Source organism: Rissa tridactyla, chromosome 1 (genome assembly GCF_028500815.1).
Source record: "Rissa tridactyla isolate bRisTri1 chromosome 1, bRisTri1.patW.cur.20221130, whole genome shotgun sequence".
NCBI classification, from domain to species: Eukaryota; Metazoa; Chordata; class Aves; order Charadriiformes; family Laridae; genus Rissa; species Rissa tridactyla.
The window spans coordinates 36,905,858-36,931,281 of record NC_071466.1 but is presented as its reverse complement, the minus strand read 5'-3'; the positions used below and the strand labels follow the sequence as shown (position 1 = coordinate 36,931,281).

The following is a 25,424-nucleotide window of genomic DNA, read 5'->3' as shown; positions in this document are numbered from 1 at the left end:
AAGCTTCAGACAGATGCTGAAGTCCATGGAAGCTCCCATGAGCAGGTCCCTGAAAGCACTGGTCATGCTCCATGACCCCCTGAAAACTGAACCCTGTCCTCCTGCAGGGGCCAAAGGCAGCGATCTTCCTTCCTGCTCTCAAATTCTTCTTGAGTGTTTGACATAATGACAAGGTGTTTCTTTTTTTTCCTTTGAGAGTTTTCTCATCAGCTGTCACCAACCGACAGAAGATCAAAACACCACCCTGGTTGTGGAAATGGAAAGTAAGGAAGGGGATTTCTTCTGCTTTGGAGGCATTGGCTTCTCATACTACAAGTCCTCTAAGGAAGAAAACTTGTCCTTGGAATAGGTGACTAACTTCTAACTGGTGTAGAACAGATTTTGTGCGAGTGATGGGTGGGAAGAAAGGCACGCAATACACAGGAGCATGGAAAAGCTACACAGAAAAAAAAAAAAAGAGAAAGAAACCTCAGTGAAAAAAAACGGCCTTTTAACAGAGCAACAGAATTCAGACTTGCGATACACTTGACCATTTATTTTTTTAAAATAAAACTAAATGAAACTAGGCAAAGTGACCTTGGTGAGTAGAAAATAGGCTTTAGTTTTATCTTGCTGAAGTTCCTGTGCCAACAGCAGAGGCAGCCTCTTGACTTTAAAGGCATTCCCACGGCCAGCATCTGAGAAATTACTAAGTTTCACGGAGGGACGCTGGAAGTAGATAAATGCCACTTGCTTTCCTGAAGAGATAACCTCATTATGGATCTCACAATCATTTCCTGAAAGTCTTCATGAAACTGCAAGTGGATAAGGGGGGGACTTTCAGCAGGAGCTGGAAATAGCCAAAAGAACGTAGACCTTGGTGTTGACCAGGTGACTCTATGTTTCCTGATGTTTCCCATGGCAATGTGGAAGAGCAAGCCAAGGCACGAGAAGCTGGTGCAGAATTCATGGCCCAACCTAAGGGTTTGGACCTCTCTTCCTCAGAGGAAGGGAAGAGAAAAACATCCCTTGGAGATACAGAAGGTGTCTTCAGGCACAGGTTATTACATATGTCAGAGCCACTTGTTTTGCTGGCACAGAGCCATCACGCTGGGGACCCTGCTAGTAATTTAATGGTTGCAATGATTCAGCATGTCCCTGGCACCATTTAAAACTTCCTAGTATGGATCCAGCCTCTGTGGCTGCTTTTATTCATCTTTTTAAATCAAGAATGTCCCGGTCAAGTGTCACGTTAAGAGTAAGTTAACAAAGGGCTAAATGAAAAGACATTGAGAGAAGCTGCAGACATAAAGAAAAGCAGTTTTAGGCAGCGGCACCGACTCAGCCAAAGCCTGTAGCTCCTGCCCAGTTTTACACGTGCAGTCTCTCTCTCAAAAAAAAGGGAAGAAAAGAATTTTAAAAAAAAAAAAGCAAACGGTCTATTTAACCAGGACCTCTGACATGTAGCCGCAGCCAGTCAGGTTATCAGTAGCATTGGTGCAAGCCACTTGTTCCCTTCTCAAAATTACAAGTGTATTTTCACCCCATTTCTTCCTCGCCATATATGCATAATGCGATAAACGAACCCCCGCAAGAAAAAAAAATTTAAAAAGAATCATTATTTTCTAAACTGAAAAGGATAGAGCTGATAAGAGAGAGACTCTCCCTTTCACACGAGACCACATGATTGAGTCCCTCCCACTGGCATCTGCCACTGGCTGAATGCTTACATTTGCAAATGGACTGTTCATAATTTATTGTTGTTTAACCAAGACTTTTAAAAAAAAATTAAAAAAAATAGCCATGAATTATGACTTCCCTGAAACACCGAGTGTAGCTGCCATCTAGACCCCGAACCTCTCCCCACAGCTGTTCCACGTCCTGACAGCTCTTGGCACACCAAGGCTCTGGCAAAGCTTTGACAAGAAAAAAATTACCAAAATTCTTTCAATGACAGCTATTGTGGGCATCACAAAAAGAGTTATCCAAAAGACCAGTTAACTGACACCCTTGTATCACCTTCTGTATTCTGATGAAGCTCAAAAAATGCTTTTGACCAACGCCAGAGCAGTTCCAGAGCTAAATTTTTTGCAAAGCATACAAATCATGTTATCTATCCTTGAATGCAATTTACCTGTCCAGGAATTAAAAACTTCAGGAGTAGCAATAGCTCCTATGTTGTAAGAAGATCAACGAGGGATACACATAATCAATCGTTTTAGGTTAATGTTGAAGCATAAATCCTTGTCTGAGCTAAATCTTGCTACAGCTTCCCAGATTTTTCCCTATGCAGGATTCCTTTTCTACAACTGAGTATTTAAGATCCATCTTTGGTGCAGCCAGCTAGCTGGCTACCTGTACCTTTGATATCTGAACTAAGGTAACCCAGTGATTTAAGAGGAACTTGCATCCAACTGTTTGCAGTGATGGACCTTCTGCTATGCACTCTCTCCGGCCTTTCTCATCTTTGATTTCATCATTTCGGGTATGCTACAGGACGCCTGCTTTCTTCAGGCTTCATCTGGAGTAGGATTTATTGGGGTTATGAGATAAATGCTAAAGTTGAGTTTGTTTTGGGGCTAGTGAAAGTTCTGTTTAGGGAAGTTTTACTGCCCTGTTGAGTGCTCTTTAATATTTTAAAAGTTTTTCAGGTGAGCATCTGAAGTTGCAAGAGGCAGAACACACAGCTAAACTGAACAAAACCACGTTTGCTTATATTACCCTTTCCAGAAACCACACTGAAGTTAGCCCTCCCCATCTCAACTCTCCCCTCTCCCATTGCCTTGTAAAGTAAAACCAGCAATGAACAACAAACAGAGGTAATAAATAAGGCTCGTTTTCCACTGTGTTTGTGCAATTCCCATATCTAAATCCCCAGGCTACCACAAGCTCTGGAAAAATACAGGGAAGGAAGTTACATTACTAGTTCCACCCAAAACTGAGTTAGCACTTTAGACAGACAACGCTCAGTTCATTGAAATGATCGCATGATTCTGACAGCAGAAACAGGCCACTGACCCAGCCAGACATTAGGCCATACAGAAACCCCAGAGACAAGATTATAAAGCCAGAAGTATTTTTGAGAGAGGGGAGAATAAATGCTTTTCACATTCACAAAAAGAGGAACAGTTTGTTGTGGCACTTCGCAGCCTTTTAAGAACTGTCTCTCCACAGTACCCAGACACCTAATTTCTTGTTAACAAATGCAAAATCCTACTATTAACCACCACCTACAGAGGATCTGCCTGATTTTTGTAATAGGAATCCTTCACTGAAGCCTCAGGACCCACGGGATGTGGTTTAGATAATCAACACCTAACTGAGAGCCTCCTCGGTTAGAGAGACATATTTTCCCTGCAGTGTGAAAGAAATCAATTTAAAATTACTTTGAAGCTTATTTCTGAATAGTTGATTCTGAATCAACCTGTAAAAAGCAGTGAGCAGGTACCTACTGCTCTTTCTAGTCACCTGTAGTGTTACCATTACCTTTATGCAGAATTTCATCCTAGCATGCTAGGAAAGTTAAAACTACTGTCAAATAGCATAATTTGGAGAATTTTGCATCACAAATGGATGGATTCTACTGGCACAAATCAGCAACACAGGAAAAACATTTTCGGAGGAGGATGTCTCTGCAATACTGCAGAAGTTATAACATTTCAACCAATTTCTGTTTTGCCCATGGAAGTTACAGGAAGCAACAGGAAGATTTTGAAACAGCACAAAGATCTGCTGCAACAACAATGACCTCGATATTAGCTTTTTTGTGTTTTACACCCCATTTTTTCCTCATGTTTTCATAACATTCCTAGCACCAACTGGGACGAACATGGCTTCTTACAGTATCCCATACCTGCTGCTCATCCTCCATGACGTTGCTGGCAAATTCAAACACAAGCTCATTCTGCTGTACAACTGCTGCCATAATAACGCATTCCCAGGTCTCAGCTCCACATACAAAGAAAGATGTTCTCGAATGCAAACGAACGGAGAGAGTCACCGAGGTCCAGCTGGGCAGAAAGGCAGGATCACAGGATGAATCAAGTATCGTTGTCGGTACTTCTTAGATCATCGGTATTCCCAGGTTCTTGTCTTCTTGAAGGGAAACAAACCAAGGGAAATCTTGTCCTGAGCTGTTCTTCCTGCCTTGATAGCCTTTATCGCTGTGGAGGGAAAAAATAAAAAAGTTATAATTAATAAACAATCGCTTTAGCTATGTGAAATAGTAGCAGTCACAATAAAGCTTGCTCCAAACTACAACTGTTCTAAGTCTGACGAAGTCAGACACCTTTGTATCTTCAGAGGTATCACTTTTACTGATTAATACATGCAAATTTTCATTCCCTTAAAATTACACTGTTTCAGGAAGTAAAATATCAGTTTCAAAGCGTTTAATATTAAAAGCATGGGACTAAGAAAAAGTTAGGAAAGGTAACAAAAAGAAAATCCATCTTTTCATTTGACTCATATACACAGTTTTCACATCCATTAGCAACTCTCATCTTTAAGGTATGTTCAAAGTAACGATACAAAACCCAGACGGACCTACTCAGCTGTAAGGTATCTCGAGTATATCACCTTTCTTCTTCATACACAGTGCAAATTTAGCAAAGTTACTATTTTAAAAGTAAAATGCTCTCGATCTTGATTCCCACAGCGTCAACCAGATGAAACCAGCACATAAATTCTTTGTGCAATCCAGAGAGCCCCCCGAGTTCCTACACGAAGCAGATCTTCAGCTTCTTGTTAAAAATGCACTGTAAACGTATCCTTATCTCTACCACAGGCTCGCAAGCAGCCGGAAGGAAACAGCACTGACCACGTCATGGCAAATTAGAACAGGCAAAAAAAAACTGCACAGTACAATAGCAAAGAAAAAAAAAAAATCCCAAACTATGGAATGTAAACAGCTTCACTGGAGGGATGCGTGCCTGCAGCTCCCACATTTTCATTTACTCATCAGTGCCAAAGGTAAACAAGAGGTTACAAAGAGATGTGCTGTATCACTCCTGGGGAAAAAGGTGAGCACAAAACATAATGTTTTTATACAACTAAGGTGACCAATACATTAAGAAAAAAAATAATCTAGCATTTCAACATAACAACAGAAGCAGGTGTCTAAAATTAGGAACCTAAGGGAGTTTAAATTAATATGTTTTTAAGGAAGCAAAATGTGTGCTGCCTAGCATTTTGATCAAAATTATTTAAACTGCCTTAGACTAAGGGCTGCTGTGAGAGAAGAATAAGGGGCAGAGGTCTACCACATACCCATCCAGACTGAGACCCCCAGGAAAGGCTCTGGGTGACTTCAGTGCCATTGGTGAGGATTAATATCTGCCTTTGTACAGGAGGTTTAGCTTTGCCTTGTTTTTGCAGTAGGCTGAAACTAAAAAAAAAAAAAAAAAAAAAAAAAAAAAAAAAAAAAATGAAGGGCATCTTGCTCTCCTCAATGCCAAGCAATTTAATTAGGGAGGATCATGTCACAGGCTCATACTCCCTCACTCTAGGAAATGTAACAGCTGTTTTTCCCATATAGATTGTGGTATTCCAAAATTCCTAAGTAGTGATGGCAGAGCATTCAAGCATTTAAGTCACTAGATCCTACCCTTCTAAGAAATCAGGAAACCCAAGATTATGCAAACAGGAGAACCTCCCCAACTTCCAAAGCATGCTTTAATTAGCTGTTAAAGGGTTCATAAGAGTAGCCACAACCCTAACGAGAGAATATTTGCACTAATGAGAGCTACATGCATGAACAGAAAAGGATGTGCTTTGGGAACCGTGACTGTTCAACCTCAGCCCTTGCCATTTTGCAGGATGCCTTAAATACTTACAAGGCTTTCTCTGTACTTCAGCAAGACTACGGCAGTGAAAACATTACATGCAACCATATAATGCTGGGTAACTTCCCTAATTTAATTAGTTGGCCTCGCCTTTGAGAAGATAAGAATGCTATTAAAAAGTTACACACACTCCAGCAGTGGGACTAACACCAACTTGTCCCATCCCAGACTCTTGCCAGCTTTGTATGCCAGCCTCAAAATAAAGTATGTTATCTATAAAATACATAGTTTAATCCTACAGTGGTTGAAATTGGTCAGTATGGGTCAATAGGGACATACCAGCTCTTTCAGAAGAGAGGACAGGTATGGAAATTTATTTAAGTACAACTTCTATTTTGGTTACTGCCTAGAAACAAATTATAACTCTCCAACAAGATGAAATAATAATACCTGAAGTCACTCCCTCTAATCAGTGAAGAGTAACTCCAAAAGATCACCGGGCAAATACAAGAACCTCCTCAGCTTCCAAATGGAGACTTATTTTAAAACGGGGGTTAACCTAATTGTCTAGGGAGAATGAGAGCCGGAATACAGCAAGGACTTATAATCATCTCCATTACACTAATTGAAGCCACGTGTATGAACAAACAGTACAAGTTCTTAAGGTCCAGTAACTTTCTAAGGTCAGTAACAATTAACAGCGTCAATGTAAAATTAGGATAAATGAAGTGCCGGAGACATGGGCTACCTAGGAAGCTCATGTGGTACAAGGAAAAACGGAGCTATAGCCACCGTGACAGATTTTAGAAGATCACTGCATGCACTGGGAACTGGCATATTCTTCCATTAATGCCAGATCATTCTCTGTAAAATAAGGATATTTTACAGTACATACTACAATACGAAGATGCACACTAAATGTGTAAGATCCAAAAGCTTTGGCAGCGCACTTACTAAAAGCCATCGAGGTCTTTTTTTACTTTTTATTTTTTAAAAAAACAACAAAACGCTCAATGCAAAACTAATCATCGTGATTTAACATCATTTAAGAGAAGACAGCAGTGTAATGCATTTGATCCTGAAGGGATCCACATGAACACTACTTACAATAGTCACACTTATTTTACTTTTTTGAAGTTCCTAATCATCCAATACTGTTGCGGGAACAGCTATTCAAAAGCCGTTTTATAAATTTTGCACCATGGTGATGCAGTGATGCAAGAATATATAGCAGACTGTTCCTTCTCCCTACACCCCCTCCCCAAAACCACAAAGAAGGAATCTATAAATAAAGTAGAATGATACCTTTTCACAAGAAAAGAGCCATCTAACCACAACATTGCCACCAAAGTCAAAGACAAGTGAGTGAATAGGCTTTAGTGGGCTTTTATATCTAAGCTTATAAAGGTTAGGCACTCAAACTATTCTTATTTATGGGAAATTTTTCATTACTTCTTTAGTGGTAAGCAGTAATAGCAAATGATCTATCGGGCAATAATAGCATGGCAAAATAATGCAAAAGTACTTTCCCTTAACCCATATCACTTTCTCTGGCATACAGAAAACAAGCACAGCTTTTCACAGAAGCCAGCGCAATTCTAAACCAGCTACATTTTCCTGCACATCTATTTTTATAAACTGTGCTTTCATTATTCCAAGTATCACAGGATCCTGCTGTCTATAGGCTAACACAAACATAACCGTTGTTTTTGATATATAATGCCACTTATCTCCCTGCCTGGTTATATGTACATCTGTGAGTAGAAAATTAATTATTTGCAAACAGCACAAAATGTGTACATTGTATTCACATGCACAATAAGCTTGACTACATACAAATAGTCCTAGGAGAAAGGGAACCCAGTATATATTACCATAAAATTTACATCAAATTTTCAGAACTACAGAATAAGTAAGGTTTTGCTTTCATATTTACTAATTGTTGTACAGACCTGTTATAAAAAGCTATATTAAGACACAGCAATATATATAAACATCTTAGTTTTCCTTAATCCTTGAAACTGAACATACAAATAAATTACTTCAATCCCTCTTGGAAATTCCCCTCCTCTAGTTATTTCAACATCTAGAAACAAGTCCTCAACCAGTCTGTCAAAAAGCACATTCAGCCAGTTTAACCCTTAGTACACTGCCGCTCTGGTTTCCCAGAAGATACATTGCAGGACTCCTTCCAGCTAGAAATCACAACATTTTTCCCCACCACCCTTCACCATATATACCCTGCACTTGAACCTTAGCCCTATTTAGCCAGTTCAACAAAGCTCATAAGAAATACTTCCAGAACGAGCGTTTTTGGTCCCAACGGTGAAGTTGCAATACTGCAACTAGGCTCCAACTTGGAAGCAACAAATCCACAATTATACGAAATAACACAGTGGCACCATGCTGGAGCAGGTAGCAGGCACCAAAGTGCTAGGCACAAACATAAAATTTGCTGAAGGAGCTCAGCTGTAAGCTAGGAAGACCCAAGTCTTGGCACTGAGAGCACCCCAGCTAAGCAGAAAGACACCTCCAGCCAGCTCCCGGATCCAGTCCCATTTAGGGTTATTACAGATGACTGTAATCATCCCGCGCTGCCTTTTTTTGGTGAAATTAGTAAGATCATTCATACATTTAAAATTAAGAACCAGCTTAGCTGCTTTAAGATTCAAACGCAGATCTGAATCCCGAGTCACTGCTGAAACAGCTCAACTCGTTAAGCACAGGGACAAATGACTTGGGACTGAAGTTTCACAATGATTTTCTATGACAGTCTGCAGCATGAGCTCTAGCCTAGAAGTATGGAAGTTGTGACTTAACAGAAACGCAAAGCTGAGCCCCTTTCTCAACACCATCTTGGATGTGGGAGGAAGATGGGAGTGAACGAGAGGAAAGGGAAGAATAAAGACATCACCTGGAAATTTTGGACTGAAGGACTGAAAACCATCCCAGGTGAAGTCAGACAAACACACGGATGGTAACTGCACCGTCTCACTCAAGTTTCTAATTCCTTTCTACCAGTGGAGGTTAAGGACAGATCAAGCCAGAGGCAGTCCACGCTCTGCAGAGTCACATCTTTTTAAGATAGAGTCTGGTTTTCTTAAAAAGGGGGGAAAAGCTGAATGATATTGCAGTTCTTGTAATGCAGAAATCCCAAACCCATGATGATCTTCTTTACATATGGTCCACACTGAACATAGATGCTAACAACATAGTCTACTGTGGCATTCTTCACAGATTGATTATTCCTATTCAGCAATATTAAGAAATTGCACAAAACAGGAGCTTTGAACCATGTCCTTAGACCCAGGGCACCTGTAGTTGTCAGAATGACAAGCAAGAAGAACAAGTTAATCTATGTTACTTGGCACAAAAAGTTTCTGAAGGCTCAGTATCTCAACTGCTCATACAAATTAAAGGAGATAGGAAAACAACATGGTAAGGGGCTATCACCGAGTAAGGAAAGAAACCACATAAGGAACAGCCTGAAATCTTCTGAAAGCATCCACACTGCCTAGGGGAAACTGCAAAAAGCAGCTACATAATAAAAGTCAACAGAGTGACCTTTGCAGAGCTTTCGTTAAGGACAAAGAAATCTTCGGTATCAATAAATCCCTGTTTTGCAGCCAGGCTGGAAACTAGCCTATGTCACCACGGGCTCTCAGTACACATCCAGCAAGAGGACAGAGAGTAAGAGGCTTCATCTGTTAAATACAAACAAGCATAAAAGAAAAAAGAATAGGCACACAATTCAGTCAATACAAAAGAAGTGAAATGAACCCCCCTTCCCTAAATCTCACATAAAAAGCACACGCTTACTCCAAAGAGAGCAGAAAGCACAAACGCAAGCAACAAGCTCTTCTTTGCTGTCACCAAAAAAATCACATTTTCAACGAGTATCTTTTTTTTTTTTTTTGCAACTACTTTTTTTTTTTGGCAACTACTTCTTTTAGCCTGAATATTTAATATGAGGCAAGATTCCTTTCTAGACTATTAACGGTAACAACTCCAGCACTGTTTACACACTCCCCCACCCCTGAAAACCTTCCTTTTCCTATCTCCCATGTTCCTTCATACTTTTTAAGTCCCTTTTATTTAGCACATTTATATAACACAGCTGTTGTACATAAACCCAGCAACCTGGTGAAGTGCTGCAGGGAAATCTGAAGAAAATTACAGTGTGGTTCATGCTTTTTTTTCCTCTGTATCCTCTCCCGCCAGCATGCTCGACGTATAGAGGTAGCCCCAAATCAGTGTAAGTGTGTAGACGTAGAGCACTGTAAATAATTGATTTATGCTGCAGCAACAAAAGATGAGACTATCACCAAAAGGCCAATCCTAAACAGCAAGCTAAAAGATATTGAGGCAAGGAAGGCTCTCCCCAACTCAACTACTGAAGCTCTTGAGCTCTGAATACAGTATTTGAATATCCGCTACGATAAAGAGCAAGCCTCCCTAATCCGATCAGGAAGAGAAAGGCCATGCTGGGTTTTAGTCACCTCTCTGCAAAGTGTTTGCTCTTTCAAAGTAGAGCCAACTCAACAGGAAAAGTTATCTGTAACTTGTCCTAAAGCAAGGGAGCCACGGCATTCCAGGGGGAAGCAAGGGTCCAAATCCTCTCCCCCCCACTTCTTCATTCACCTGAGAAGAAAATAACTGAATTTTGCATTTCTACAGGTTGGGTGCATGGTATAAGAAAAAGAGGTTAGGGAGATGGGACATCACAACATCAATCTCCCCAAATCATGTCAGAGATTGGAACTACTTCCCTGCCTGCCCCCTCCCCGTATCAAAACTGTTTAGTGGATTCAAACACCATTTTGCAGCTGCCCAAATTGCACTTTCTGGCACATCAGACACATAAAAGAGAAGATGAGGGTAAATTTTCAGAAGTGGTTATGTGAGCTGGCAGTCTTGGCCATCCATAGGGCTTTGAAACTTTTCAGATTGAATTTGGGTTACTAAAGCCTCAGCTCACAGATAAGCTGCATTACTTCAACTACACTTAGATAAAAGCCACATAATATTGCTTTAATGCATAGCACCTACTCAAGATGCCTGGGTGGATGCACGCATACACCTATCAGTTGCAGTCACATAAAAACACTTTACCCCTATTTTTGTATGTGTATGTGTACACCCAACATAAGAAGGACATGGACGTGTTACAGTGAGTCCAGAGGAGGGCCACGAAGATGATCCGAGGGCTGGAGCACCTCTCTCATGAAGACAGGCTGAGAGAGTTGGCGTTGTTCAGCCTGGAGAAGAGAAGGCTCTGGGGAGACCTTATAGCGGCCTTCCAGTACCTGAAGGGGGCCTACAGGAAAGATGGGAAGGGATTTTTTACAAGGGCATGTAGTGACAGGACAAGGGGTAATGTTTTTAAACTAAAAGAGTGTAGATTTAGATTAGACATTAGGAAGAAATTCTTTACTGTGAGGGTAGTGAGACACTGGAACAGGTTGCCCACAGACGCTGTGGATGTCCCATCCATGGAGGTGTTCAAGGCCAGGCTGGTGGAAGGCATCCCTGCCCATGGCAGGGGCGTTGGAATTAGATGATCTTTAAGGTCCCATCCAACTCTAACCATTCTATGACTCTATGAAATGTATGCTCTTCTAATGCTTTGACTTTTTACATTTGGTGTAGCTGTTTTGGCTACCAAAGAAGCAAAACTCCCACAACCTCCCACATCCCTATACAACAGGGCGATACGCAGAAGTGCTCCTTCTCTGCTTTCAGTTCAGTCACCTCCACCCATTGCTGCTCACCACCACCTCGGTTCCACTGGGAGAATATTTAGCTTGATCTTCCCCTCATCTGCTGAAGGCCAAACAAAGTAGATTAACTGGACACCGCCTCCCCCCTCCCCCCCCGCAAAAGGACAGTGTCCCCCCAGGCAGTGCACGGGGAGTTCACACAGTCAGCCAAGCCTGCAAGAACTCAGCAGTCGGCCTACCAGCCTGGGGAAGAGAGTAGCACTAACATCTCCGTCTTGCAAAGATAACATCTGTATGTAGTTATGGTCAAAAAGGGGAGAAAAGTATGTGCAAGTCAGGCCTTCACCACCTGAAAAACATTGGCCACAAGCACACCAAGCTTCCTGGTGACCGACAGCATGACTGCCAGTCTTTCTAAGAACTCCGTGATGGTCTGTCTAGAGTCCTCTTATCCTAACAACCATCAGGTTTTGTTATGAAGAACGTTTACGAAAGCGTGGCCTTATTTAGCAATATAATATAGGTCCAAGGACCAGCTTAAAACAGCAGCATTCACAGCAAAGACCTGCTTCTCTTCCTGCTACTGCATAATGGTACACGTGCGTGCTTATCTCCAGTAAACGCAGAGGCTGGGGAGTGCGGTTTGCTGGTCCAAAACTCTTGGGAATCACTAACATGGTCTGTCCTTTAATTCTGCCTTTGTAGTTAATTCATCACTATTGGTAAAGAGGAGGAACAAATCAGGTGCTCATATTTCCTAGTTGATAAAATGAGAACAAGGAGACGTTCAATTAAGTCGAGAAGCAACTAGTTTTGAAAGGACAAAAGGCAAGCATTTAAAAATGCATCAGCCTAGACGTACTTGCTCAAACTCCTTGCTACAGACATGACAGAAGTCAAAAGCTTAGGAAAATTATAAAATGTTTTAAAAACAGCTCGATGTAATTAGAACAAATCAGCTTCATTACATAAGGTTTTCGTTTTAAACAGAATGGAAAAGACCTGTCATAACACAAGGCAAACCTCCAGCAATGCAGATTGCAACCACACATTTCTACAGGCAGGATTTTGCTGCCTTTTTTTTTTTTCTTTGTACTTGCTCACTTCTGGACTCACTTATTCCCCACCAGAAAAAAAAATACATTAAACACTCCAAAACCAGAATAGATGGACTACAAGTTTAATATGACACTGCAAGTGTCCACATAGTCTAGCTCATCAAGAGGTAAGTGATACTGAGTATGGAGAGAAAGGAAAACAAAAGATCTCTCATTACTCCCTCTCCTAAAACACACTGTATATGCTGTTTTATCCAATACTAAATTGGATTGGTTTATGTGTTATCATAAGATAAACAAATTACCAGCATTAATAAGTAACATTAGTATCAAAGATGTCTTACTATTTTTTATATTTCAGAAAAATCTCAAAAAGCTGGTTAAAAAAAGATACCGAGAAAACTGTAAATTGATAAAATCCCCAACCTGTTTCAGAAATTTCTGCAAACAAAATGAATTATTCCAGTGACACAGAATAAATGCTTTAAAAGGCACCCTCAGGCGGTTTCTGGCCTTTAACAGCACCTTTTAAGGAGCATTCAGACCACGATCCTATAAGCAACTATAACAAGAGAGCGGCAGATAAATCAAATCTCACTGATTTCAAAGGGAAAGGGTCTCAACATAGAGACAGCCGAAGGGCTGAGCTCCAAGACAGCTACAACAGGATACAAGGAAACTTGTAAAGGAGGGTGGAGGGGGAAAGAACTGCTTGACCCCCAGAGGTTTTGCTCTTTTGATTAACACATACACACAGGAGAATGAAGAGGTGGCAGCAGGAGGAAGAAAGATCAGGGGAAACTAAATGTAATTGCTTTGGCTAGGTGCCAAATTTCACAAATTACCAGTTGCCAGTCTGTACCCAATACTGATATAAAACTGTCAACCGTTCTCTAAAAATTACTTTGCCCACAAATTAGTAATGCAGTCATTATTTTTAAATCACCTGCAGGTAAGTTAAGTTTACCAAAGAAAAATACACTGGCCAAAAGACATAGACTTTTTTTTTTTTTGAAGCTGGAATATAAATGCACATAAAAAATATACATTAAAGGGGGAAACTGAAAAAAGGCCAGCGGAGATCAGGTTCAAGTCAAAAGTTTCTTATTCCAGGCGACCTTTTCCAGCCAAGCGTTGGTAATTCTAGATCAGGGAGTTAAACTCCCACAGGATTTTTCAGCATTCTGCAGAAGATGCTACAAGACCAAGCTCAGTAAAAATCCCTGTTACAATTTCTGCAACACGGATTTTTAGCATTCTGTGGCTTTCCTTTTGCAATTAATTAATTTAAACTTTTCCAACTGGACTGTCAAGCACAAAGAACAAAACATTTAAACAAGTTCAAAATTACTCTCTGTTGTAGCCATAAAAATACTGTGTGATTTGCATTTCTAGGAGTATCCAAGCAGTTTCAGAAGTCTGAACTTGATTTAATTGATGTGCACCAACTAGAAAGGGGGACAAACTAATCGACGCAGAACTTGCTGAAGCTGCCCCTTTCCCAAACACACACAGGCACAGACTTCAAGCTTCAGTTTACTCCTATCGACGATGTGTATGTTCAAGGCTACATTCAGCAACTCTGCCCGGTTGAGAAATGTAAAATGTCTTACCTTTGCAGTGTCTTTAAAGAACCTGTATGAATACAGAGCAGATTAGGCAATGTTTCTGTTGTTTGCCTCTCATTCGCTGTCAGCTGTCAGCAATACGAACAGTCAAAACCCTTTGGAGCAGGCTGGTATTAGTCAGCTAGACTTGAATTTCCAGTTCTTTTACATTGCTCTCTATTTTCCTTCATTAAGTTAGGCTGTCCTACCCTGGCATCAGATTACACGGAGCCAACATTTATAGCACCTTGCAAAACAGTCAAACATATCACATACCTAAGTCTGCCTATACCTGTTGCCCTCAATGTTTAACCCTTGCTACCAATGGGAAAAACTTTTATTCTAGCATGTATCACCTAAAAAACATTTGTAGCAGAGGAGTCATTTTTCCTTCTTACCTGACAGCTAGAGGACGGCATGAGATTTCGTTTTAGGAACTGGAGGACACAGGCTGGCTACACCAAGAACAGCAGCTCTGAGATGCCCTCAAGAACAAACCCAGAGAACCAGCAGCAGAGAGACTTCTCCTACCTCCGATGAAAACCATGGCCAGGAAGCACTTGCTGCTTATTTTAGCAGGTCTCAGAAACCCCTAACAGCTTGTTCTGGGTTCAAGATCATTTAATTACACTAATTTCTCACCTCCCTTCAGACCCTGCTGCTACAGCAGGAGGCAGGCAGGTATATTTTCAGTACATGACCAGCACAGCATGAGATGATGGCTTTTCCAGCCCATGGCCCTCCCAGCACCACCAGCTTCCCTCTGCCCGGCCAGGACACGGTGCTGCCCTGGGCTTGGCTCTTCCACCTTTTCCCTGATGGCCTTTAGCCTGCCTTCTCTTTCTGGAGCATGTGCTGCTAATCCTGTTTCCACAGTCTAGGGTCTGCAGTCTAGACAGCGGCGAGTTAAACCCCGCAGTGCTGGAAAAAAAGTAGCAGCGATTTATCTCTTTATGCAAGATGCATGGCCATCCCTATGAACGTCAGCTGTGACAGTGACGCTTCAGAGGACTACATAAGGTATTTTATGTGTTCTTGTATGACAGGTGCCTTAGCTTTCCTACACGCACATAGAATGGTTAGAGTTGGAAGGGACCTTAAAGATCATCTAGTTCCAACTCCCCTGCCGTGGGCAGGGACACCTCCCACTAGACCAGGTTGCTAGTTATGAATGGGTTACTCCATGTGAAAGGAAGTCATAAAAAGCACACAATCAACTTGTTAGTGAATGTTCATGAGCTGGTTCAAAACAAGACACTGGCAGGTTGCAACCACTGGGGACAACATGCCACATTCTTTCCTCCTCTCCAGCTGCCAGCGTTGAGAAGATCCCCATAACACAAGGAAATCCACAATACACTTCAAAACCAGCAAATCAATGTGTTTCCCTGTGATTCCATCTCGGCCTTACTCTGCTGCTTTGAACAGGGGTGCTACGTTGCACGCCTCAATCCGTCGGTGTGCAACTCTACACCTCACCAGAATCCCACCTCCACAGCACACACTTCAGCAGTCTCCTAAGTTCATACACCTTGGAATTAAACAGCGTTTTAACAAATAAATATGTATACTCTTACAACTCACAGAGGACTACTCAGGCAGCATCCTTCTTGGGACAGGTGGTCCATTTTGCTAAAGCTGAGAATACAAGATAATACCCCATTACACTCACACAAGCGAGCTAACTTGGAGAGCATAGATGAAACAACCAAGAAGAGTTTTAATCGCATGCTGCTTTAACCTAAACCTTTATTTAAATAACTTTTTAACCCTTCAGACAAGAGTCACAGGCCCAATCAAAGCAAAGCAAAAAAATAAAAGGCTAAGAGAGCTTGTGTCAAGAAACAGTACAGCCAGTATCACAAAGCACTGCAACTATAAGCTGCTTTCTTAAAACAGCGTTAAACAAGCATTTCGGTCTTTCAGAGTTTCTAGCTCCAGATTTAGAAGAGCACTTAGGTTTATATTTAAGTTAGCATTGTGGTTAACAATGACGCGCGGGTAAAATATAGATAGAAACATCAGATTTTCAGTCTTTCTTATTAATAAAGCTTATCAGTTAAAACACATTTTTGCAAACTGTGCCTGAAGCTTTTTAATCTAATTGTCACAAAGATCCTCATTGAGCTTTTCCCACCAGCTTTACCTCAAATATAAGAAATGAAAGTACTCAGTCACGCATTTCCAATGGTTATACCACAGGAATTCATCAGTGAGGTTTTTCGCACCAGGCAAGAGGTGACCTGTTTTCTCCAGTCTGTGATCAGACAGAGCACGGCACCCACAGGGTGCCCCAACACACACCTTCCTTAGAAATCCCCAAGGGTCCACTTTGTCTCCTGCTCAACCACGACCGTTGAGGTTACTTCTTCTTATAAGTTCTTTCTGAAATAGTTTGATGGGTGTACTAAGACGAGTACTACTGTGAATTTTTTATGTTTAAGAGCTTGGAGAGTCTAATACTATTACTAACACAGCCAGGGAGTTATTTATGAGGTTGGGACAGGAGAGACACTTCTCAGTCAGCAAATCTTTCAGAAAAATTAAGACAAATCTTGTACTTCGTCAAAATCACAAAGCTAATGTTTGCACTAAGCTTTCATACAGATTCCAAAAAAAACCTCAAAAGGCAACAGAAAAGCCCAACCCAAGAGTGAGTGACACCACCTTCTAACATTTCACAAGCACAAACACTTGATTCCAAAAAGCCTGTAGAAACAGGAATGCAAGGTCATACAAGAGGAGGTGCAAAGTACCAAACCACCAAACCGTACCTACCATCAGGCAGACTGATAAGGAACAGTTGCACACAGGGAAGTCAAGAGATGTCAGTCAGACTCCAGGAGCACCCTCCCACTAACCTCCAGGACTGACGAGTCTTTTTTTTCCACACTATTTGGCTTTTCTAACGTAACTGGGTCTTTTTAGCCTGAGTGCATTCAACTTTATTTTTGGCTTAATCAGGTTCTTTAGCTCAGAGCGTTCATGTAAGAAGAATTCACGTAGGCCATCATAGTCTTGTTCTCCTAAATGGGACACCAAAACAAACTCCACACCTTCAAAACAGTGTCCCAAATCAAGGCGTGGGGTTTGTTACTCCTTTCTGAGCTGAACTCTTCCACCTGATTTCTAGTTTATCATATTTTACAGATCACTGTAGCTGCAACTCATGTAACTTCTACAGGCCTAACCAAAAAAAAAAAAAAAAAATGAAAACTGTACAATGAGGGAGCTTAGCTTTTAAACTCACAGGCAGAAGGGCTAAGGATAGAAGGCTGTAACCGTACGTTTTCCCTCAGCAGAACGAGTCACAGCTCTGAAGTGGTACGTGCTTACTGCATGGGTAATTCATACCAGCGTTCCTGGTCACAGCTCACCACAGAGAAAGGCAAGAAGCAACAAAATACTCCAGATATGCTCAAGTAAACACGATTAGTAAGCTCTCCGGCAGCATGCAGGAAAGGGAGCAAAGTAAGCCACCAACCAGTTTGCTCTGAACTCAAGGAATACTCTCAAAACATTATTTAAAACTGAACTTGAGCTGGAAACAACTTTAGGAAAGCACCAACACACACATGCAAAGACAAGGAGGGAGGGATGTGGCCTTGGTTAGAAAAGGTGAGCATTACATAGCCAGAGAGACTTGAAAAAACAAAACAAAGCAAAAATAAACCCCACCGAACCCTATGCTCTCACTGTAACATGTTTGGTACACAAACCACCTTGTTTCTAGACAGCTAGCTACTTAATGGGCGTGGAGCGCACAGCATGAAGAGCTCTACATGCAAGTTATCCCAATAATCTCGTCTAATGTAGACACACTGAATATACTTCCACTGTATACGGAAAAAGGTACAGAATTGTCTTTGTCTCTCACCCTTCTGGAGACGACAACTTCATCCATATAGAGACCGCAGGTTTGGGTTTTTTCTTCCCCAACCTTTGTCATCATCTTTTCTTCTTTCTCCTATTAGCATCTTCAGTGTTAACTCACTTGATATACTTAAAGAATATTGTTTTGAGAGGCAAATGCTTCTACGTTTCTCTTGTTTACCTCTTGGATACCTTTGTCTCATTTCAGCCAGCTTTTCAAAAGGTAATCAATCATCTGTGTCCAGGTTCCAGGTGTTTGCCAAGTCAGACATTCACTGAACAGTTGTGCTGTTTTCACAGAATGGTTGGGGTTGGAGGGAACCGTTAAAGATCATCTAGTCCACTCCCCCTGCCATGAGCAGGGGCATTTTCAACTAGATCAGGTTGCTCAGAGCCCCATACAACCTGACCTTGAACGTTTCCAGGGATGGGGCCTCTACCACCTCTCTGGTCAACCTGTTCCTGTGTTACAACACCCTTATTGTAAAATATTTATTCCTTCTATCTAGTCTAAATCTACCCTCTTTTAGTTTAAAGGCCGTTGTAAGGTCTCCCCAGAGCCTTCTCTTCTCCAGGCTGAACAACGCCAACTCTCTCAGCCTGTCCTCATAGGAGAGGTGCTCCAGCCCTCTAAGCATTTTTGTCGTCCTCCTCTGGACTCACTGTAACAGGTCCATGTCATTCATATGTTGGGGGCCCCAGAGCTGAACGCAGTACTCCAGCTGGAGTCTCACCAGAATGGAGCAGAGGGGTAGAATCACCTCCCTCGACCTGCTGGCCGCGCTTCTTTTGATGCGGCCCAGGATACAGTTGGCTTTCTGGGCTGCAAGCGCTCATTGCTGACCCGTGTTGAGCTTCTCATCAACCAGTACCCCCAAGTCCAAAGACACGGAATATTGTGGTGCCTTTCCCTTTTCAGCCTGCATAGCAAGAGTGGTCATCTCCTGACCTGACAAGCTGCCTTTTTTAAAATGATGCCCTTCACCTACTTATTCAGTACTACCCTTCCCCAAAAGCTGCTGCTGGGTTAAATCAATGAAATGCTGAAGTCTGCCTAAATTGGAGAAGGAGCATTAACAGTATGAAGAGTACAGGCATTTCTGCTCTACTGAACATCTACCCAGGACGCACCACGTGACAGATCTGATTCACTTAACTGTCTGCAGAAAAAAAAAAAAACTTAAGTAGAGAACCAAACAGAGAATACCACGTCTAAAATCATGCCTTAAACCTCTGCAAGGTGAGAGACTGCTTACACAGTTACAGTGCAGAAGAACATTCACTCAAGCCATAATTAAAAGTTAGATAATACTTTTTAAGCTGCCAATTTTAATGCACTCTAAAATGCAATGTATTCATTCATATTATTCTGAAAATGTGTGTACTTCATGATGCTTAGCGTAATTACAATATTAAATACATTAACTTGCAGCTATGTAGGATAAGACAGAAGCTAATACTCCCATGCCATCTGTACATTTTTATTCTTACAGATCAGTGTAGCTTAAATTTTATGTCCTAAAGTATTTGCATAGGGTGGGATTAAGAAGGGAGACTATTTGTCTGGGGAATTTCAAACTAGTGAACTTGGCTATTAAGGGAATATAAATTATCTCCTGGCTTGTTGCTAGACGAACAATTCCCACCGTGGGGTTTCAAACAATGAAACGCAAGTTAAAGACCAACAAGATTAATATAGAAAAGCAAAAAGATTTCTCTGAAGAGTGATGTGGAAAAGGAGCAGGGTCTGCAAAGGTCCCTCCAGGGAAGGCAACGTCTGGACAGGCCAGTATTTCTCATTTCGTAATGTCTGGGGAAATGTTCGCACTGAAGCCAAAGTCACTCTCATATGAGCACACACCTGCCCCTGGGAGACACGGGAATTCACTGCTAATGAACTAGACACAGAATTTATGAGTGCTACATTAAAAGACCGACAAAATCAGGGTATTCTGGAAAGTTTCAGAGCCCCCACAAAGCAGGTGTAGAGAAATTCAAGCCTCACCTCTTCCTCATTTCATCATTCAAGTTCCTGTGTCTTTTGCAGAACTAAATCCGGCATCAGAGGTGGCTGCTGTGCACGTCTCTGTGCCATCCAGCTGTAGCCCCTACTGCAGGGCTCTGTGAGCCAGCCTGACTCCCCAGCTGCAGGGGGAAGCAAGGTAGCAGGGCTGGAGGGGGGGGAACCAAATCACCTGGGGAAAACACAAAATTGCCCGGTCACCTTGGGCTGAGTTGCGTGCCCAACTTGGTCTCGCCCCGCAACAGAAATCAGCACAACCTTGCCAAAGTCACCGGCTCACAAGCCTGGAGACCTCTTTCTACCTCCCCTTGTCTCTGCAGAACAAATAATACAGATATTACGGCACCCGGGCCTCATAAAGATTTTGATATGCAGCTTGTCAGCTCAGGAGATGACCGCTTTTGCTATGCAGGCTTCAAAGGCAAAGGCAACACCATATCCCATGTCCCTATTCACAGAGGCAAACATGCACATGCAAATGTGCGCCCACACACACACACATGCACTTGCCCATCTCAGGCGCTGTCTGAACAGGGCCATTGCGCAAGTCCACCCATGCCTCCCAAAAGAGAAATCCCGATGGTGTCATACACAGAAGGGTTGAGCAGACATGCACCCACACAGCTTCTGCCATCCGGAAACAATTTTCTCCTATGACAGCTTTTCCGCCTTTGACCCACAAAGTAGGATTTTTCCTGACAATCAAGTCCTCTAAATTCAGATTAATTCTAAGAAACTCAAACACCTCGGTAAGAAAGGACTTTGGTTGCTCTAGCTTTTCCCTACAACCAATGGGAGGAAAGGCAGGCTGCATCTCCTGGAGATGAAAGGCCCTTCCTTGAGTCATTTATCTGAGTTGCCTAAATTATTAGGAGTTGATCCAGGCCTCAAGTCATAGAATCACAGAACGGTTTGGGTTGGAAGGGACCTTCAAAGAGCATCCAGTCCAACCCCCCTGCAGGGACAGGGACATGGGCAGGGACATCTTTCACTAGACCAGGTTGCTTAAAGCCCCATCCAGCCTGGCCTTGTGGGGCAGCCACAACTTCCCCGGGCAAACTGTGCCAGTGTCTCACCACCCTCACAGTAAACAATTTCTTCCTTATGTCCAATCTAAATCTACCATCTTTCGGTTTAAAACTGTGGTCCCTTTTCCTGTCACTACAGGCCTCGGTAAAATGTCTTTCTCGATCTTTATTACAAGCCCTATCTATCTATATATATATTGGAAGGCTGCAATCAGGTCTCCCCAGAGCCTTCTCTTCTCCAGACTGAACCACCCCAACTCTCTCAGCCTGTCTTCACAAGAGAGGTGTTCCAGCCCTCTGACCATCTTCATTTAGCTCTGTGGGAAAACAAGCACGCAGTGTGGTTGAAGCAAGCATTCCAGCCTTTCTCGCAGCACAACAGCCTCATCATGCAAGAAGCTCCTCAGCGGCTCAGCAGACATCTGCTCTTTTATGAAAACGTGCAAATTATCACAGAAACCAGAGATTAAAAAAACATTCTATCTATCATTTCTACCCTACCCTTTCCTCACCCAGCATGACATTCAACCTGTACACAGTCAGGACAAAAAAAGAAAAAAAAAAAAAAACAAAAAAAAAAAACAAGGAAAAGCTGAGGTTAAAGCAAAAGATTAACTAGTACCATAAACAAGGCAATGCAGGGAGAGGTTGCTTTACAGACTTTCTAATCCATCCCTTCATTTATCCTTCAGCCTCCTTTCTTTTTCTTCTTTTCTGTTGCCTATCATTTCATCTACTTCTGTGAAGTCTCAGTGGTTTGCTGTGATCACAGATATAATAAATGAGTATCAGAACTGTGGGTGGGTAGGGAAAAGGAAACAATATTACGCTTTTTTCCAAGATGCCATAGACTTCAAGCAGAGTTTTGTGGAGGTTTTACTATGTGTTCCCTCCAGAGGATTGTGCCCCGTTTGTACCTTTCCTCTTTCAAACAAGACAGTACTAAGAGAAACAATGCTCAAAACTGAAAGGAAAAAAGGTTAGCAGAAGCATCCTGTTGCTGTGAAGGGCTTCCAGCTCAGCTATGCTAGAAATGCGAGAGCTGGTGCCTTTCACAGAGGCAAAATGCAGAGTTTTGCCCTTGTGGTGCTGGCTGTGGCCCTGCAGAAACCCAGCGGGACCAGAAGCTGCTCCCTCGGGGTCAAGGCATCGCCAAGAGATAGGAGTGGTGCCTGCCTCTGTGAGAGCAGCTCTTCTGCCAAGCGCGCAAATTCTCCCCACCTCTCATGCAGGGTGTGATGCACGGTGCTCCATAACCCACGAGAAGTCAGGAGAACAAACAAAAAAAAACCGCAAACCCCTTACCCATCCAATCTCACTGCCCCTACAACCTTTCTACTCTTCCCCACCCAGAGGATGTGCCCCTCAGGCTGAGAGCCTCTATTATAAAGAGCACGTAGTACAAAAACATCTTATCACGCGGCAAAGACATCTCCACTCAATGCTGGCTAGTCAACAAATAAACAGTTTAAGGGGAAAAAAAACCCAGTATTTTGGGAGTTATGCTGTCACATGAGGACGAAAAGAGCATAAAATCAGGCAAAAAGGCTGAAATGAATCCACACAGTTTCAGTTCTAACATAATTTTGATGCGCAGAGTACTTGGTTCTCTAAAATCTGATGCTGGGGAAGATATTATTAGAGTTCTAGCTCCAATAAATGAAGTATGTTGTAATAATATGTGTATCTTCAGAAATCATGAGACCTACTTAAAAAACATTACATCTTTTAGAGTAGAAGGCTTTGCGTGCTTTTTCTGTGCATTTGTAACAAGTTATTTAGCTGAAAGCCGGAGCTGCCTCAGAAACACACAGATCCACAAGAGGATTAAAATGAAAAAATTAATAATAATTAAAAAAAAAAAAAATCACTCCAAAGATCACAGAATCTTACAATAAAACTCACCGGGTCAAGTAACATAGCAGCATCTGCGCAGAAAGATGTAAATGAAATTGCATGACTTCATGCTTAATCTGTCTGTTTCTCATATGCATTTAAAAACTCCTACACTGGCAGCAGTGGAAACAGAAACACTGGACCTCAGCTCTCACTGCATTAGGATAACTCCCATCGTTACTCTTTTACAGTCCATGCTCCAAGAGTTCAAGTACTGCTTTCTGTGGCACTAATTAAAATTCTGATCTTTACTCTCAGATATCTAAATGAGGGTCTCGGACGGATAACAAAGTCAAAAGCGTATGGGCACGAGTACGCTCTTGAGAAGACAGTTTGTTACACAATGGCTGCCTGGGGCAGACGGAGGAGTCGTCATCTCTGGGTGCATCTGCTCCCCTGCTCGTGGTTTAACTGACAGGAAGCACAGACAAAGATACCGGGACCCAGCGACGAGTGTTTCCTGCCAGCACAGCCACGTGTGTCGTGTCCGTCCCCCGCCGCCCCGCACACTTGTCACTGAGCGCGCCTGTCCTCCTGCACGGGCCACGGCCTCCCACGAGGGGGAGAAAACCCATGACACCTTTAAAAAAAAAAAAAAAAACCCAGCAAAAAAATTTAAATAAGTTAAGCCCACGCACAGAAAGCCAGACAGCTGGATGGATGAAAACTGATCAGGTCAAGCGTGTTGAAATGGGGCCCCAGAAAGCCACCAAAACAGGGTATAAAAAGCTGGTGGCACGTTCTCATCTGGCAAGCCATCTCTGGTTTTAGAGTCCGGCCTTCCTCAAACGGACTTGTACACCACCAAGGAACCAAGCTACCTGACTTAACAGATGAGGAAGCAAACAAGCAGAAACCTTCAAAAATGAACCGCAACCAGCGTCAGAAACCACACTGCCAAATAAGGCACCAGCAAGCCTACTTAATGGGACCACCCCGTCCTACAGAAGGGGACAAGTTAGATGACCTATGGGGCTTTTCTAACACTAATACCTAGAGTAACACCTGTTAGTCTACCACAAAATTGAAGTGCTGAGGAAGCACTGAGTACCAACAGGATAAGCACAAGAATGAATATAGCTTAAGTAAGCAAAGAATCAACGGCTAGATACAGAAAAATTTCAGTGAAAAGCAGAAACTCCTACTGTTACTCCTACTGTAATTTCTACAGTATCTATATGCAAAGCTATACTCAGCCCCTCTCTAAGTAGTCTTCTGCTCAGTCTTAGATCACCCCATAATGTCACCCGTCAGAAAACACCCTCTCCTACACCTCCAGGTAGGATGAGAAATTATTAAGATGGCCTCATATCCTTCCTCCACCAACAGCCAACTGGTGGTATAAAACTGAGGAAAACCGATTTTGAGTTATATCTGCAGGGTTGCCAACTAAAGCAACAGAAGACATGTTACTTGTGCAATTAAGTTGGGAAATATATCAACTGGTAGATATCTAGTACGTTTAATACTAGCATCTATTGCTATAGTATACGAACATTTTCTGCATAAACTTTAAAGCAGTAAAAAAGTCTTTATTGGATTTCATGGAGTTTCTGCCACAGTTCACCCTTTATGGAACCAAGCGTCTCCATCCTAACACGCTCTCCATCCTAAGGTGCTCTCCGTCCCTGTACCAGAACAGCTGGGAATAAAAATGCCTTTACATGGTGACTGGCGCTGTCAGTAGAACAGCCATCTCAAAGTCAGGGGTCTGCAATTTCCTGAAAATGACCAGCCTTCAAATTCTCCTCATTTTTAGCTAGAAACCTGTTCTGTAACCAGGTTCCTCTGACAGAGCATGCTTTGTCCCCAGCTTTCACGTGCTTCCATCTGAGCTCTGTGACCATCTGGGTTATCCCAGAGAACCGCAGCTGTCCAGTGCTTCAAAAGACAAGACTACATCCCTCCACGTCACTGGGCACTTGACCCCTTCAGGCCTTGAAAGTCAGAACAAATGCCCTAAACCAGGACCCATCAGACATTAACACAAAGCCAGTGGTTGAACTTTTAGCAGAAGTTCGCTTCTGCAGCGTTTCTGAGGTCCACTTAAGACACAAGTCCCACCCTCAACAAATACTCAAGTAACCCCAAGAAGCCAACAAAATTAAAAAAAATACAAAGTTACGGTTGCTCGAAAGCCTTTCTGAACAAAAAAGCCTCGCAGCATGATCTGAACCTTACAAAATTTTGCTGGATTGGCAAAAGGACTTAGAAGAGAACCGAAAAAAAAAATAAAAATGTATTTTCCATCTCAGATTCCAACAATACTATGTAGCCAACAGCATTTTGTAGATTTGCTTCTTAGCTTGTAAGTCACGTTGGTCATATCTTGCAACATGTACTGGCAGGATTCAATGTTTTCCTAAGAAAACTGGGGTGGCAGACGCTGACACTGATCCAGAAACGGTTTATTCTCAAGCTGGATATTCTTTTTAACCCTGAAAGTTCATCTGTGTC

The 25,424-nt window shown here is 42.3% G+C and overlaps 1 protein-coding gene across 4 annotated transcripts in view; it reads right to left on the bottom strand.

Moving 5' to 3' along the window:
• Positions 1–25,424, bottom strand: part of ELF1 (E74 like ETS transcription factor 1) — a 93,901-nt gene that overhangs the window by 36,037 nt on the left and 32,440 nt on the right. For 2 of the 4 annotated variants that reach the window (XM_054191106.1, XM_054191114.1), the window contains exon 2: positions 3,833–4,142. In XM_054191106.1, coding sequence (XP_054047081.1) covers positions 3,833–3,904 — 72 coding nt within the window. In that variant the 5' untranslated portion in view covers positions 3,905–4,142. Of the gene's footprint in view, positions 1–3,832; positions 4,143–4,524; positions 4,747–20,025; positions 20,183–25,424 lie in introns of those variants that run through there. The other 2 variants (XM_054191135.1, XM_054191125.1) reach the window with 2 other exon arrangements.